The sequence below is a fragment of the Diabrotica undecimpunctata genome, unplaced genomic scaffold (genome assembly GCF_040954645.1).
Source record: "Diabrotica undecimpunctata isolate CICGRU unplaced genomic scaffold, icDiaUnde3 ctg00000657.1, whole genome shotgun sequence".
NCBI classification, from domain to species: Eukaryota; Metazoa; Arthropoda; class Insecta; order Coleoptera; family Chrysomelidae; genus Diabrotica; species Diabrotica undecimpunctata.
This window is the reverse complement of record NW_027311939.1, coordinates 85,001-97,861: the sequence shown is the minus strand read 5'-3', so window position 1 is coordinate 97,861 and position 12,861 is coordinate 85,001. Positions and strand designations below refer to the sequence as shown.

The 12,861-nt window shown below is 31.8% G+C and overlaps 1 protein-coding gene across 1 annotated transcript; it reads left to right on the top strand.

Moving 5' to 3' along the window:
* The first annotated feature begins 9,422 nt into the window (after window positions 1-9,422).
* On the top strand, window positions 9,423-11,747 carry LOC140431335 (uncharacterized). Its single transcript, XM_072519269.1, has one exon. It carries the CDS (start codon window positions 9,423-9,425, stop codon window positions 11,745-11,747), a length of 2,325 nt encoding a protein of 774 aa, XP_072375370.1.
* The last annotated feature ends 1,114 nt before the right edge of the window (window positions 11,748-12,861 follow it).

Genomic DNA, 12,861 nt, shown 5'->3' with positions numbered 1-12,861 from the left:
CAATACTTGCTTTTAAATTAGAATATGTGCTGTAATGATTTATACCATAAGATGACATTAGGTTTTTAAAGTGGGAATTATAAAATTCAGTCCCATTATCTGTTTGTAAATGTTTAGGAATTTTAGACATTTGAGATAAAATTTTCTTCATACAATTGGTAACTTCAGACCCCGTTTTTCTTTTAATCGGTGACGCCCAAACATATTTACTAAATGCATTTATGACAATAAGAATATAGTTATATCCGCTGTTGTATTTAACAAAAGGAGTCATAACAGCTAAATCTGCTTGACACAAATCATGCAAACCTTTAATAATAACATGCCTCCGTTTAAAGTTTTTTTTTGCGGGTTTATGAAGTTCATTAACGACTTGTTCTTTGGGGTTAGACATTTTTTTCTAGTGGACACTGAAGAGTAATATGGACAAAAACGTTAGGATTCGTATCAAGTTTAAACGAAAGTTTATCACCTTTCTTTACATGTAAACCAGGTAATTCATGATATTTATACTCTATCGAATTTATTAAAACTAATCCATTAAAACTGTAATGTTGTACTGTTTCAATTTTAGCGTTTACAGAAAATACATACGACATCCCTCCATGATCCAACACATAAAAGTCCTTGTTTAAACTTGTTTTTTCTTCTCCTTTTAAAGCTATTATACATTTGGTGTGGTAAGAAGATGGATCACAAATAAAATATAGTGGATTTGTAGAATTACCGTGAGATTTTAAATCAGTTAGAAAATGATTACCAAATTTATTAATGGGCATTATTATTGAATTATACCACCTTCTCGAAGTTCCTCGATAATGGAAATGATTTCGTTACCGTGACCGTTATTTCCCGCAGATTGTGATGCTAGAAGTAGTCGAAGTCTATCTATTATCTCATTAAAATTGTCAAAGTATTTATACTCAGTTGGTTTCGTAGTGTATTGTTTTGTTAGTAAAGCCCCACCTTTTTTACCAGTAAATTGTTTGGCTCGATTTCTAGTTGTCGCACCAAGACTTGAAGGTAAAGAAGTTAATCTTTGTCTGTGAGGTTGGGGTCTAGTTTCCAATACTGGCTTAATAATAAAATAATATTTATCTTTTATTTTAGATTCCATTTTTCTAATTGGTAATTCAGGATTATTGTTTCTATGAAGAGCATTGGTTCGTCGTAAAATATCCACGTATTCGTTAACATCCCCCTGTTTAAAACTAACGGGATTAGCCTTAAACATTAATTCATAGAGACCAGGTGTTCCTATATACTTAACCCCTTTTATAATCATATCTGATCCGACAAAGTCGATATTTGAATCACCGATTGAAAATTTTTCGTTGGCCAAATCATGATACACTCCTAATATATGATCAAATCCACCTTTTGTATCCTCTATATTAGCTTTAACGTACACACGAGGTAAAGGTTCAGTGAATTGCTCATAGTACTCACCCATTACGTCAGGATTATTAACCATATTGTTAAACTCTAATACAGTTTCTTCAAAATATCGATTTATATCTTCACTACTATTACCCCTTACACGTTGTGATGTAAATGTATCTTCTGCACTATCTTCTCCAAGTCGTGATTCAAATGTTTCTTCGATCCCGCTAGGTGGGATAAAAGAAAGTTCTCCAAAGTTGGCAAGTGTTTTAGATGAAGGAGAACGTTTATTTGGTGATGAAGTCGCAAGTTGATATAAACTAAGATTTGGTGTGCTTAATCGACGAGGATTAGACTTGGGAGATCCTAATTTAGGTGATTTAGGTAGTTTAAGTGGGACAGATTCTTGTTTTATATTACTTGTAGGTTCTTGTTTTACATTACTTGTAGGTTCTAATTTTAACAACAACTCCTTGAGAGGTTTTGTTATGGGTTGATAATTTTTTTCTAACTGACTCTGAGACTTGATAATATCACTTTTTAAACTACGATATTTTCGTTTTAATGCTTGGCGGGTTTTTAACAGTTGTTTAGCGATTCGAGTATCCATTTTTACTAACACTAAAAAGGTGTACTTCTTCTTTTATATATTTACAAATGTATCAAACCCTTTGCGATATTTTCCTGAAGATAACAAACAATCCTTATCGATCACTACAAATCCATATTTATCTTTCCAACAAAAAGAACAAAAATCTTTAAATTGTTGAAAACTCATATCAATATTGACATGGTCGTCATATATGTGTTTTAAATTCGTCATATCTTGTTGAAAAATCACTAAAAGATTGGCATTATCCCGCACTAACTGTTTTGGTATAGCGCTATAAGTTTGACACAAGTAAAAACAGTCGGTAAATTTATGTCTACCAAAACAAAAATAACTTTGAATAAGTTTTTGATCACACGAAGCAACATCATCAAAGATTATTATTGAATGATTTTTAATATCTTCTGGAGTAGGTATGTTTGCAGAATCACCATATTCTTCATACCCAATCTCAGACATCGGTTTAATTAAGTTACGTAGGTATATATATTTTGGTTGGTGGAGTGATTTAGAATAAACATATATGTTTTGAAATCTTAAACCATTAGGATGCTCAATCAACGATAATAATGTATTAGTCTTACCACATCCACTTGGTCCAATAATAAGACACCGTTTTGAATCACCACCAAATAAATTACCGTGTTTTTTTATTTTATTATCTTGTGCAACTATATCATGGTTTGTAATAGGTAGCGACAGTTGTTGTTTTTCAATCTTCATTGTATTTGGGAATGATGTGAGTATATATAGGGTATCAGATTATATATAAAAGAAAGTATAATGAGGCGAAAAAGGATTAGTAGACATCGAACAGTTGAAAGAAGAGGTTGCGGATTATTAAATTCCGTCATCAATACACTACCAGTCGAGGTACACATTCCAGGTTATTCGTATTGTGGGCCGGGGACTAAGCTAGAAAAAAGACTTGCACTTGGTAATTCAGGAATAAATTTATTAGATAAAGCCTGTAAAGAACACGACATCGCATATTCCCTACATAAAGAACTTAGTAAAAGGCACGAAGCTGATAAAATATTAGAGAACAAAGCTTGGGATCGAGTAAAATCCAAGGACGCTACATTTGGTGAAAAAGCAGCAGCTTGGTTAGTTACAACGACGATGAAGGGTAAACGTAAATTGGGGATGGGGTTACGTAAGATTAGACGTCGGTTAAATAAAAAAGGTGGATCCCTTAAAAGAAAAAGAATAAATTTAAAAAAACGTATTATTAAAACCCCCAAAAAAGGAGGTTTTCTACCTTTATTATTACCGTTAATCGGAGCTTTAAGTGCAATTGGAGGGGGTACTGCATCAATTATGAAGGCTATTAACGACTCAAAAACCAACCGTGAACAAATAGCTGAACAGAAACGTCACAATCTTGCTATGGAAAAAGGAGGTAAGGGGTTATATTTGAAACCTGCTAAAGGGTATGGGATGTATTTAAAACCGTATTCAAAAAACTAATATTTCCTCATCACCCACTAACAGATGTCGATATAAGAAAATACGCAAAATTATTAAAAATCCCATATTTTAGAGACGTATTCATGAGAGATACCTTACCAAGTAAAATTCAAAAATATGAAAGCGGTATTATAAATATGGATTTAAATAAAGGTAAAGGCACGCACTGGACAGCTTATACGAAAGAGAACAACAATATAATATATTTTGATTCTTATGGTGATTTATCACCACCACATAATGTAATCAAATACTTTAAAACTGGTGGCCCTGTAAATATAAATTATAATTATAAAAGGTTCCAACATCATTCTTACAATTGCGGTCAATTGGCATTACAGTTTCTATATAACCATTATAATAAGGATGTGTGAATCAGTCTAAACAATAGAACCGTTCAGCAAATATGTCGTATAATTTCACCCTGACCGGAAAGTCGTGTATTTTAAGTTATAATTTTAATCCTCCCATTTACCTGGATGAAAGTCTTGAATATGAAGTTGGTTTAACGAACTTTTATTCTTTTAATTCCATACCCAACATTGATGAATCTAATAATGTATTTCTCTTTGGTCGCGGTAACATTACTTATACAACTGTTATCCCACTGGGCTCGTATGAATTGGAAGATATAATTCAGCTTTTAACGGGGTTGATGAAAAAAAGAGATAAAGATGCTTATATAGATATTATTCCAGATAAAAACACATCTAAAGTATCTATTAAAAGTAATTGTTCACTATATTTCGGTATTAAAAACTCTATAGGTAAAATTTTTGGGTTTAACCCATTTACGGCCAAAGGTGCGTAAACGCAACCTTTATTGTTAATTTTTTTTTGGCCCGAAAATAATTTTTTTAAGGTTTTCTTATTATTGAAGTAACATCTCAATAGATTGAGGTATATAGTATCATTTTTCTTTTGACAAAAATGTTACTTTTTAAATATTTTAAGAGTATTATAATTTTGCATAATTTAATGATTTATGCACATCTTCATACAAAAAAATTTTCCGATTCTAATTATAAACTTAATTCATATTTTGTATTCTATAATTATAAAAATATGTTGAAATTTTTATTATTCTAAAAACTTATTCATCCATACTTTAAAAATAAGGTCTATAATTGCATGTTTATACGATGGATTCGTATACGCACCTTTGGCCGAAACCATATTATATTTTTTTCGTAGACTAAACAATCTGAAATAACGATCTCGTCAATAGTCAATACACTTCATTCATAGATAAGTGACTTCATTCACTATATATAAAATTGCTGTGTGCTGTAAACGTTATATTTGCTTTTTTCTTGACTTAAATCAGTTTGAAAGTTTCCTTGTGTTTATTTGTTTTATATTCCATATAAGTTGAAATGAGGTAAGCTAAATTATTATCATATGAATGCGTGTATATGAAAGGAAGAGGGCACTACTAAAGAGTTAATGGCTTTGTTAGAAGAAGACTCAGACTGTGAAAATGCTGACTCACTTGATGTGGTTTATGTGCCGCAGGATGCAGATGAAATTTCCGATGTAGAAGACATTGATGATAATATTATTGGTACAGAAGAAATAAAAACAGATATTGCAGGTACATATGAAATACAAGTAAATGGGAATTCTGACGATGATATTCCTCTGAACCACAGATCAAAACGTCCAAAGAAAGAACCAGGCAAAAATAATCAATCCAAATTTGTCCCAAGTTGGGTAAAAACAGATACTCCTTCGTACTCGGCAGTAATTCAACATCAGTCTGATCGATATTTAGAAAATATAAAAGCCAACCATGGAGGCAAGTCACCTATTGAAGTTTTTTCACTCTTTTTTGATAAAGAAGTAAGTGAGAGCATTCGATATTTTACAAATATTTATGCATCGCAGAATAACCGTCACGATTTTGAATTTAATGATACAGATTTAAAAAAATTGATTGGCATATGTATATTATCTGGTTATCACACTCTGCCTCAAGTTGATATGTATTGGTCGAAGGATGAGGATAAAGAAGTTCACATTGTAAGAGAAAGCATGAGCCGACATAGATTTCGTTCAATCAAACAGAACATACATTTGTCAGATAACACCTTACTGAATAAAAATGATAAATTTGCAAAATTGTCACCAATTTTTGAAATAATTAACCGAAAGTTTGCACAATTTGGAGTCTTTGGAAAAAATCTTTCCATTGACGAGGAAATAGTTCCATATTTCGGGCGACATTCGTGCAAAATGGTCACATTATAAAAAGAGACGACAATAGTACAAGAAGAGAATGTCGGATGTGCAAAAGTAATACTATTTATTTACGTAAAAAGTGTACAGTGCATTTACACCCCGAATGTTTCGAAAATTTTCATCTTAAAATTTAATTTACAGTTAAGATACAATATGTTCCTTTTTTAAAAATTGTATGCGTATTCGGCCAAAGGTGCGTATACGCACCTACCTGTTTTTCCTTTCATGAGAAAAAAAAATTCTTTTTGGTTGTAAATTAGTCTTAATTTATGTGTTTTTAATCCAATCTAATAAATCAATTGTCAAATTTCTCTTTGTTTATTGTCTCGGCCCTTAATGGGTTAAGAAAAGAGAACTGGAAGCAAATAAAATTCATGTTTCTGATGAGCCAGTAAATATTTCAGTGACAAATGCAATCTGTGTTGATTGCAATATCGCTTCAGGCTCGTATTTAAATGGAGACCCGGTTCATATAATCTACCAATTTTTTCCAACCGTACCTAGTGGGTATAAAATAGTCGAGTCACCTCAAAATATTTTATATTACCCCATCAGCGTTAAGACAATCAACAACATTAGTGTAAAAATTGTTGATCAAAACGGTAAACTACTTAATTTTCGACAAGAAGAAATAACTATTAATTTACATTTACGACAGCGATTATAATGGTTCTAAACTTTTCCCGTCAACAACCCGATTACATAAAAAACTATAAAAGAACCGCCAAGAAACAAAAATTGAACAGTTTAAAAAAAACGATTGGAATATTAACACCATCTAATCGCTTATTATTAAAAAATCTTGGTTTTAAACTTTTAGTGTGATGGAAGTGTTACAAGTAACGGGTCAACCTTATAACGATACAACTATACAGGAATATCAATTTCACAGCTATTCACCATACATTCCCGGAAAGTTGAACTATAACGACGAGATAAAAATTCCCATATATGACCTTGACACATATACGCTCCCTTCAACATCATACTTAGATATAGAAGGAAAGCTACTCACCCACGACGATAAGGAACCAACAAAACTTAAATTTATAAATAACGCTATTTCTTTTTTATTTCGAGAGCTACGATATGAGTTAAATGGAGTTATTATAGACTCTGTTCGAGAGGTTGGACTGGTATCAACGATTAAAAATTATTTAAGTCTTAACGAAAACGAAAGTATTCTGTTCCAAAATGCTGGATGGTTTCCAAAAGCAGGAGATGAAAAAATAATAGTGGACGCCCATGGAAACTTTAACGTGTGTATCCCATTACGATTATTATCAGGATTTTTTGAAGATTTTAGAAAAATTATTATGAATGTAAAGCAGGAGCTTATTTTAATACGATCGAATGATGATGTGGACTCTGTTGTGAGTATAGACGACAGCGAACGACCTAAAGTTGAAATTACAAAATTACAATGGAATGTCGCCCATGTTAGCCCAAGCATGCGTGAACAACTACGATTGAATGGCATAGCTCATAAAAATATTGAGCTACCAATTAAATTCCGTTCGTGGCAAATGATTGAATATCCATCATTAAATAATACAACACGACATACGTGGGCGGTAAAAACTAGTACTAACATTGAGACACCGAGACATATCATTATCGCATTCCAAAAAGGAAGAAAATCCAAAATTACTAAAGATATGAGCAAATTTGATCATAACGACCTCAAAAATATAAAGGTATTTTTAAATTCTGAAAGATACCCTTATAATGACTTACACATTGATTTTGACACCAACAAGTTCGCTCAAATTTATGAGATGTTTGGAAGTTTTCAGACAAGTTATTATAATTTAAGTTTAAACCAACCGATATTTAGTCCTCAAGATTTTAAAACTAAAACACCACTCATACATATAGATTGCTCTAGGCAGAAAGAAGTGATCCAAAATGGGTCCATTGTTCTACGTATCGAATTTGAAACAAATACACCTTCAACACCTGATGTATCAGCATATTGTTTAATTTTACATGAGAAGGAATTTACATATAATCCATTAACAAAAATAGTAAAGCAGTATTAATACGCATGCGTTATAACTGTATATTAATTAATAGTAATAATTAAAAACGTTAGTTCATGATGAAACGTTTACACGAAAACACAATAGACAACTTTATAGATAATTTAAAAAAACTTAAAAAACAAATTCAGCAGTACGAGGCTTTTAAAGAGGTTATACAAAAATTTAAACAATTGCGAATATGAAACTTGTTATTGACATCCAAGGTTTTAAAATTGAGAATAATAGGTTTATTTGTAAAGAATTGGCGTGTTATTCAGGAGATAAATGTGTAGTATATATATTTAAACCACCTTTCCCATTACGAATGTTACCTCCTAATTTAATTCAGCAAGCGACATGGTTAAGCAAACACCACCACTGCATCTCTTGGAGTGAAGGTTATACCCCCTTATACGAATTAAAAAAAATTATAAAGGAATTAACAGACAAAGCTGAAATTGTTTATGTAAAAGGAATGGAAAAAGCGAATTACATAAGAAAATATTCTTCCACACCTGTAATTGAAGTAGGTGAATTTCCACCACTACCAGTATCGGAAGCAAAATGTTTTTACCACTCTAAACAGAAATGTATATGCGCCCTTTCAAATGTATTTTTTATTTATGAAAATTTTGTAATGGAGTAAATTTGAATAAAAACATTATATTTTTTACTTTTTTATTTTTTGATTCAAACTACAATAATAAGTTTTGTCTATAACCTACTTACAGAGCCTAAACAACCTTCACATTTGAAGGGGTGTTGATACCCCTTAAACTGCAACCGTTTCAGAATCCTTGGTGGTAGCAGGTCTTCTATTGGTTTAAGAGATTCCAATTGTTGGTATTGGACAAGTTTTTGAAAAAGGGTGTCGAAAGTTGACGTCTTTTTTAAGAATTGGTCCACCCACAACCAAACGTCGGAAAATTTGAAAATTCTTTCCAAAGCTGTGTCTAATAGATAACGCTTCGTCAGGTATTCGTTAACGAACACACGTAATTTTATGGGTAGGCACACATTATCAAACATGTTGTTTTGACCGAGTTCACAAAGTGTCTCCACCCAACAGTATACACAAATTTTATTCATTTTTTTTTGTTAGTATAATATTCAATAGATGTTAAATTAGGTGTTGATTTTTCACTAAGTAATTTCACTTTATCCATAGTAATTTTAATACTTTCTTGAAACATGATTATAGTCTAAACTGATTTTGGAATTACATCAACGAAGTTATATACCATCGACCCCCACTAAACCATATCGAAACCGGTTTTAAAGCTTGTGTCGCTAATATCCCCACCTTTATTTGTTACCAATAATATATTCAACTCTGTAATAAGTAGTACAAAAATATTTTATAATTTATTACAAATTATATATAAAAAGATAGAATTACATTTCATCAGTCTTGCAAACCGACATGTAGAATGCTTTATGCACTCATCAATAGGTATATCGTATGACTCCCATTTGTGTATTTAGACCTTACAGTAGAAACGACTTCGACATTCCCTATATGCTAGAACCCTGCTAGAACCTATTCATTCGGTTTTTATGTTAAATGTTATTTTGATGACAGTTTATCAGAACTTATCATTTATCGCGGTGACAACGTGGTTGAGAAGTTTATTCAAAAACTAGAAGAAAAAGTTTACACTATTTATCATAAATATCTTAAATATATTAAACCTATGAAAAAACTCACGCCAGAAGAGGAATTACAATTTTTTACTAGTAAATGTTGCCACATTTGTGATAAACCGTTCGATATTAACGAAATTAAAGTTAGAGATCATTCACATCTAACAGGGTTGTTTTCTGGCGCAGCGCATAACGCTTGTAATTTAAATTACAAATTACCTAAGTTCATACCTGTTTTCATGCATAATTTAACCAATTACGATTCACATCTGTTTATAACAAAATTAGCTCAAAATAACGAAAAAATTGATGTTATTGCACAGACTAAAGAAAAATATATATCATTCACCAAACTACTTTTAGTTGATCGTGGTGATTTAGAGCAAAATATATATTTAAAATTAAGGTTTGTGGATTCTTTCAGATTTCTACCTCATTCACTGGATAATTTAAGTAAAACCCTAAATAATAATCAATGTCTAGAGTTACAAAAATATTGTCGATCAAATGAAGAGTTCGGATTGTTACGACAAAAGGGTGTTTTCCCTTATTCATACCTGGATAACTTTTCAAAACTTGGTGAGGTATCTTTACCCACACAAGAAGAATTTTTCGATATTTTAAAAGGTGAAGGCATTTCCGATGAAAAGTACTTACGAGCTAAGCGAGTTTGGGAAGTTTTTAATTGTAACACCTTAGGAGAGTACTCAGATGTTTATTTAAAATCAGATATTTTATTATTAGCTGATGTGTTCGAAAACTTTCGACATAATTCTTTATTTAACTATAAATTAGACCCTGCTCAATATTTAACAGCTCCATCACTTAGCTGGGATGCTATGTTGCGTAAAACTAATGTTCAGCTTGAATTATTGACGGATATAGACATGCTCCATTTTTTTAAAAAGGGTATACGTGGAGGTATAAGTCAGTGTAGCACTAGATTTGCTGCTGCAAATAATCAGTATTGTGGGAATTATGATTGTTCTAAACCTACTTCATATATTCTTTATTTAGATGCTACAAACCTTTATGGTTACGCTATGAGTCAATTCCTTCCGCATGGTGATTTTCGATGGTTAGATGATGTAGAAATCACTAATTTTGATTGTTTATCAGTCGATGATGAATCTCCAAAGGGGTATGTCTTAGAAGTTGATTTAGCTTATCCTGAAACATTACATGATTTCCATAACGACTTACCGTTTTGTCCTGAAAATCTAATTCCTCCTAATAGTAAAGATCCCAAGCTTGTATTAACGTTGTTACCGAAAAATAAATATATTATCCATTATAGAAATTTGAAACAGTGTACTGAACAAGGTTTAAAGGTAACTAAAATTCATCGAATTCTAGAATTTTCTCAATCACCGTGGTTAAAACCTTATATTGAATTAAACACAAATTTACGTAATTCTTCAAATAATGAATTTGATAAAAGTACATATAAAAATTACACAAACTCTATTTACGGGAAAACTATGGAAAACGTTGATAAGAGGGTTGATATTAAACTTTTATCCCACTGGGAAAACTTGCCTGGGAGTGTCGGTGCTGAAGGGTTTATTAGTATGCCGAATTTTCACTCTGTTTCAATATTTTCTGATAATTTAGTTGCAATTCAAATGAATATCCTAAAAATAATTTACGACAAACCGGTATATGTCGGTTTTTCAATTTTAGAAATATCCAAAATTCGTATGTATGATTTTTTTTACAATTACATTAAAGCTAAATATGTAGATAATGCCACACTTTTGTATACCGACACTGATTCATTAATTTTACACATTCAAACAGAAAACGTTTACCGGGATATCAAAGAAAACCTTCATTTATTTGATACATCTAATTACCCCGCCGATAATATCTTTAATATACCAAAAACACCATCAGTGGTTGGTAAATTAAAGGATGAGTTTAAAGGTAAACCAATTACAAATTTTTGTGGTACTGGTGCCAAAGCTTATTGTGTGACATTAAGTAACAATGATAACCTTAAAAAAGCTAAGGGAATTTCCAAAAACGTTATAAATAAATCTTTAACATTTACGGATTATAAACAAGTAGTTGATAATACTAATGCAAAGATTTATCGTAAAATGTATACATTTAAGTCACATTTACATGAAATGTATACTGAATTAAAAAATAAGGTTGCTTTAACTTCCCACGATGATAAGAGATATGTTATACCCGGAACTATTAACACATTAGCGTGGGGTCATTACAAAATAGATACGTTTATACCTAACCAACAACAAAAAAATCTCGATTATTTAATCCAGCAAGCTAAACTACTTCTACCAGAAGCAGAAAATGATGGTAGGGATGAATTTTATGTAGATAGTTTTGAAATGGATTTTTTATCGTAGTGGGAGAGTTTGTTGGTGGGGCGGTTGTTTAATAACACGTTGTAGAGCTAATTCCTACAGTTCTTCTTCAGCTTTACTGCTAGTATTTACAATGTGGATCTGTTACGTTACCGAAATTGAAGTTACGGATTTAAAAAGTGGTGTTCAAAACTTACACCAACTTTTTTCAAATCTGGAGTTTGATGCTTCTCATGAAGCCATTTATGGTGCAGTGCGTCCATCATCTTATTCTCCAGAATTTTATACAGAATTAGCTAAAAAATATGAAAAAGGTGCTGAAATCTGTGACTTGTATCTTAAAAACCAAATATGTTTATATGGATTTGTATCGTTACTAAAAGTTGTAAAGTTGGATGGTTATTTAATTCGAATAAAAGACTATCTTCCATCTGTTTTATACGAAAAAAAAGAAAATAACGAAGATGATACTTCCAGTAATGAAGTTATTGATAAAGACATTGATTTTATGGTTGAAGATGGTTCAAGTAAATCATAAACTTAATAATCTTATATTTAGACTTTATTGTATTAACGGTATAATGTATTTAATAAAAGCATTTCTGTACTAATAATAATTGTTTTATTTGCGTTTTTAGCATTAATTAATATGGTGTGAGTGTAAAATGTCTCTTGTTTCCACCACATATTTTATATAATGAATTTATCCAAATAAAGCTACCGTGTTTGGAACACTATTGTACTTCACTATTCTGTTTCACTATTTACCTACTTCTTGTTTTTTTCCATATTTTACCTTATAAAAATAAAGTTGTCTATCCTTTAATAAATAAATAAAGTTATTTTTATCCTTCGTGTGTAACGTTCATTCACCCCTTGACCGATCGTTGATCCCTTGACCGGTCTTTGACCTCTTGACCGGTCTTTGACCCCTTGACCGGTCGTTGACCCCTTGACCGGCTATTGACCCCTTGACCGGTCTTTGACCCCTTGACCGGTCGTTGACCCCTTGACCGGTTATTGACCCCTTGACCGGCTATTGACCCCTTGACCGGTCGTTGCCCCCTTGACCTTGACCGGTCGTTGACCTCGTCAGTGGTGGGGGGTATGAGGTATGGTGGGGGGTATACAAAATGGTGGGGTCAATGGTGGGGGG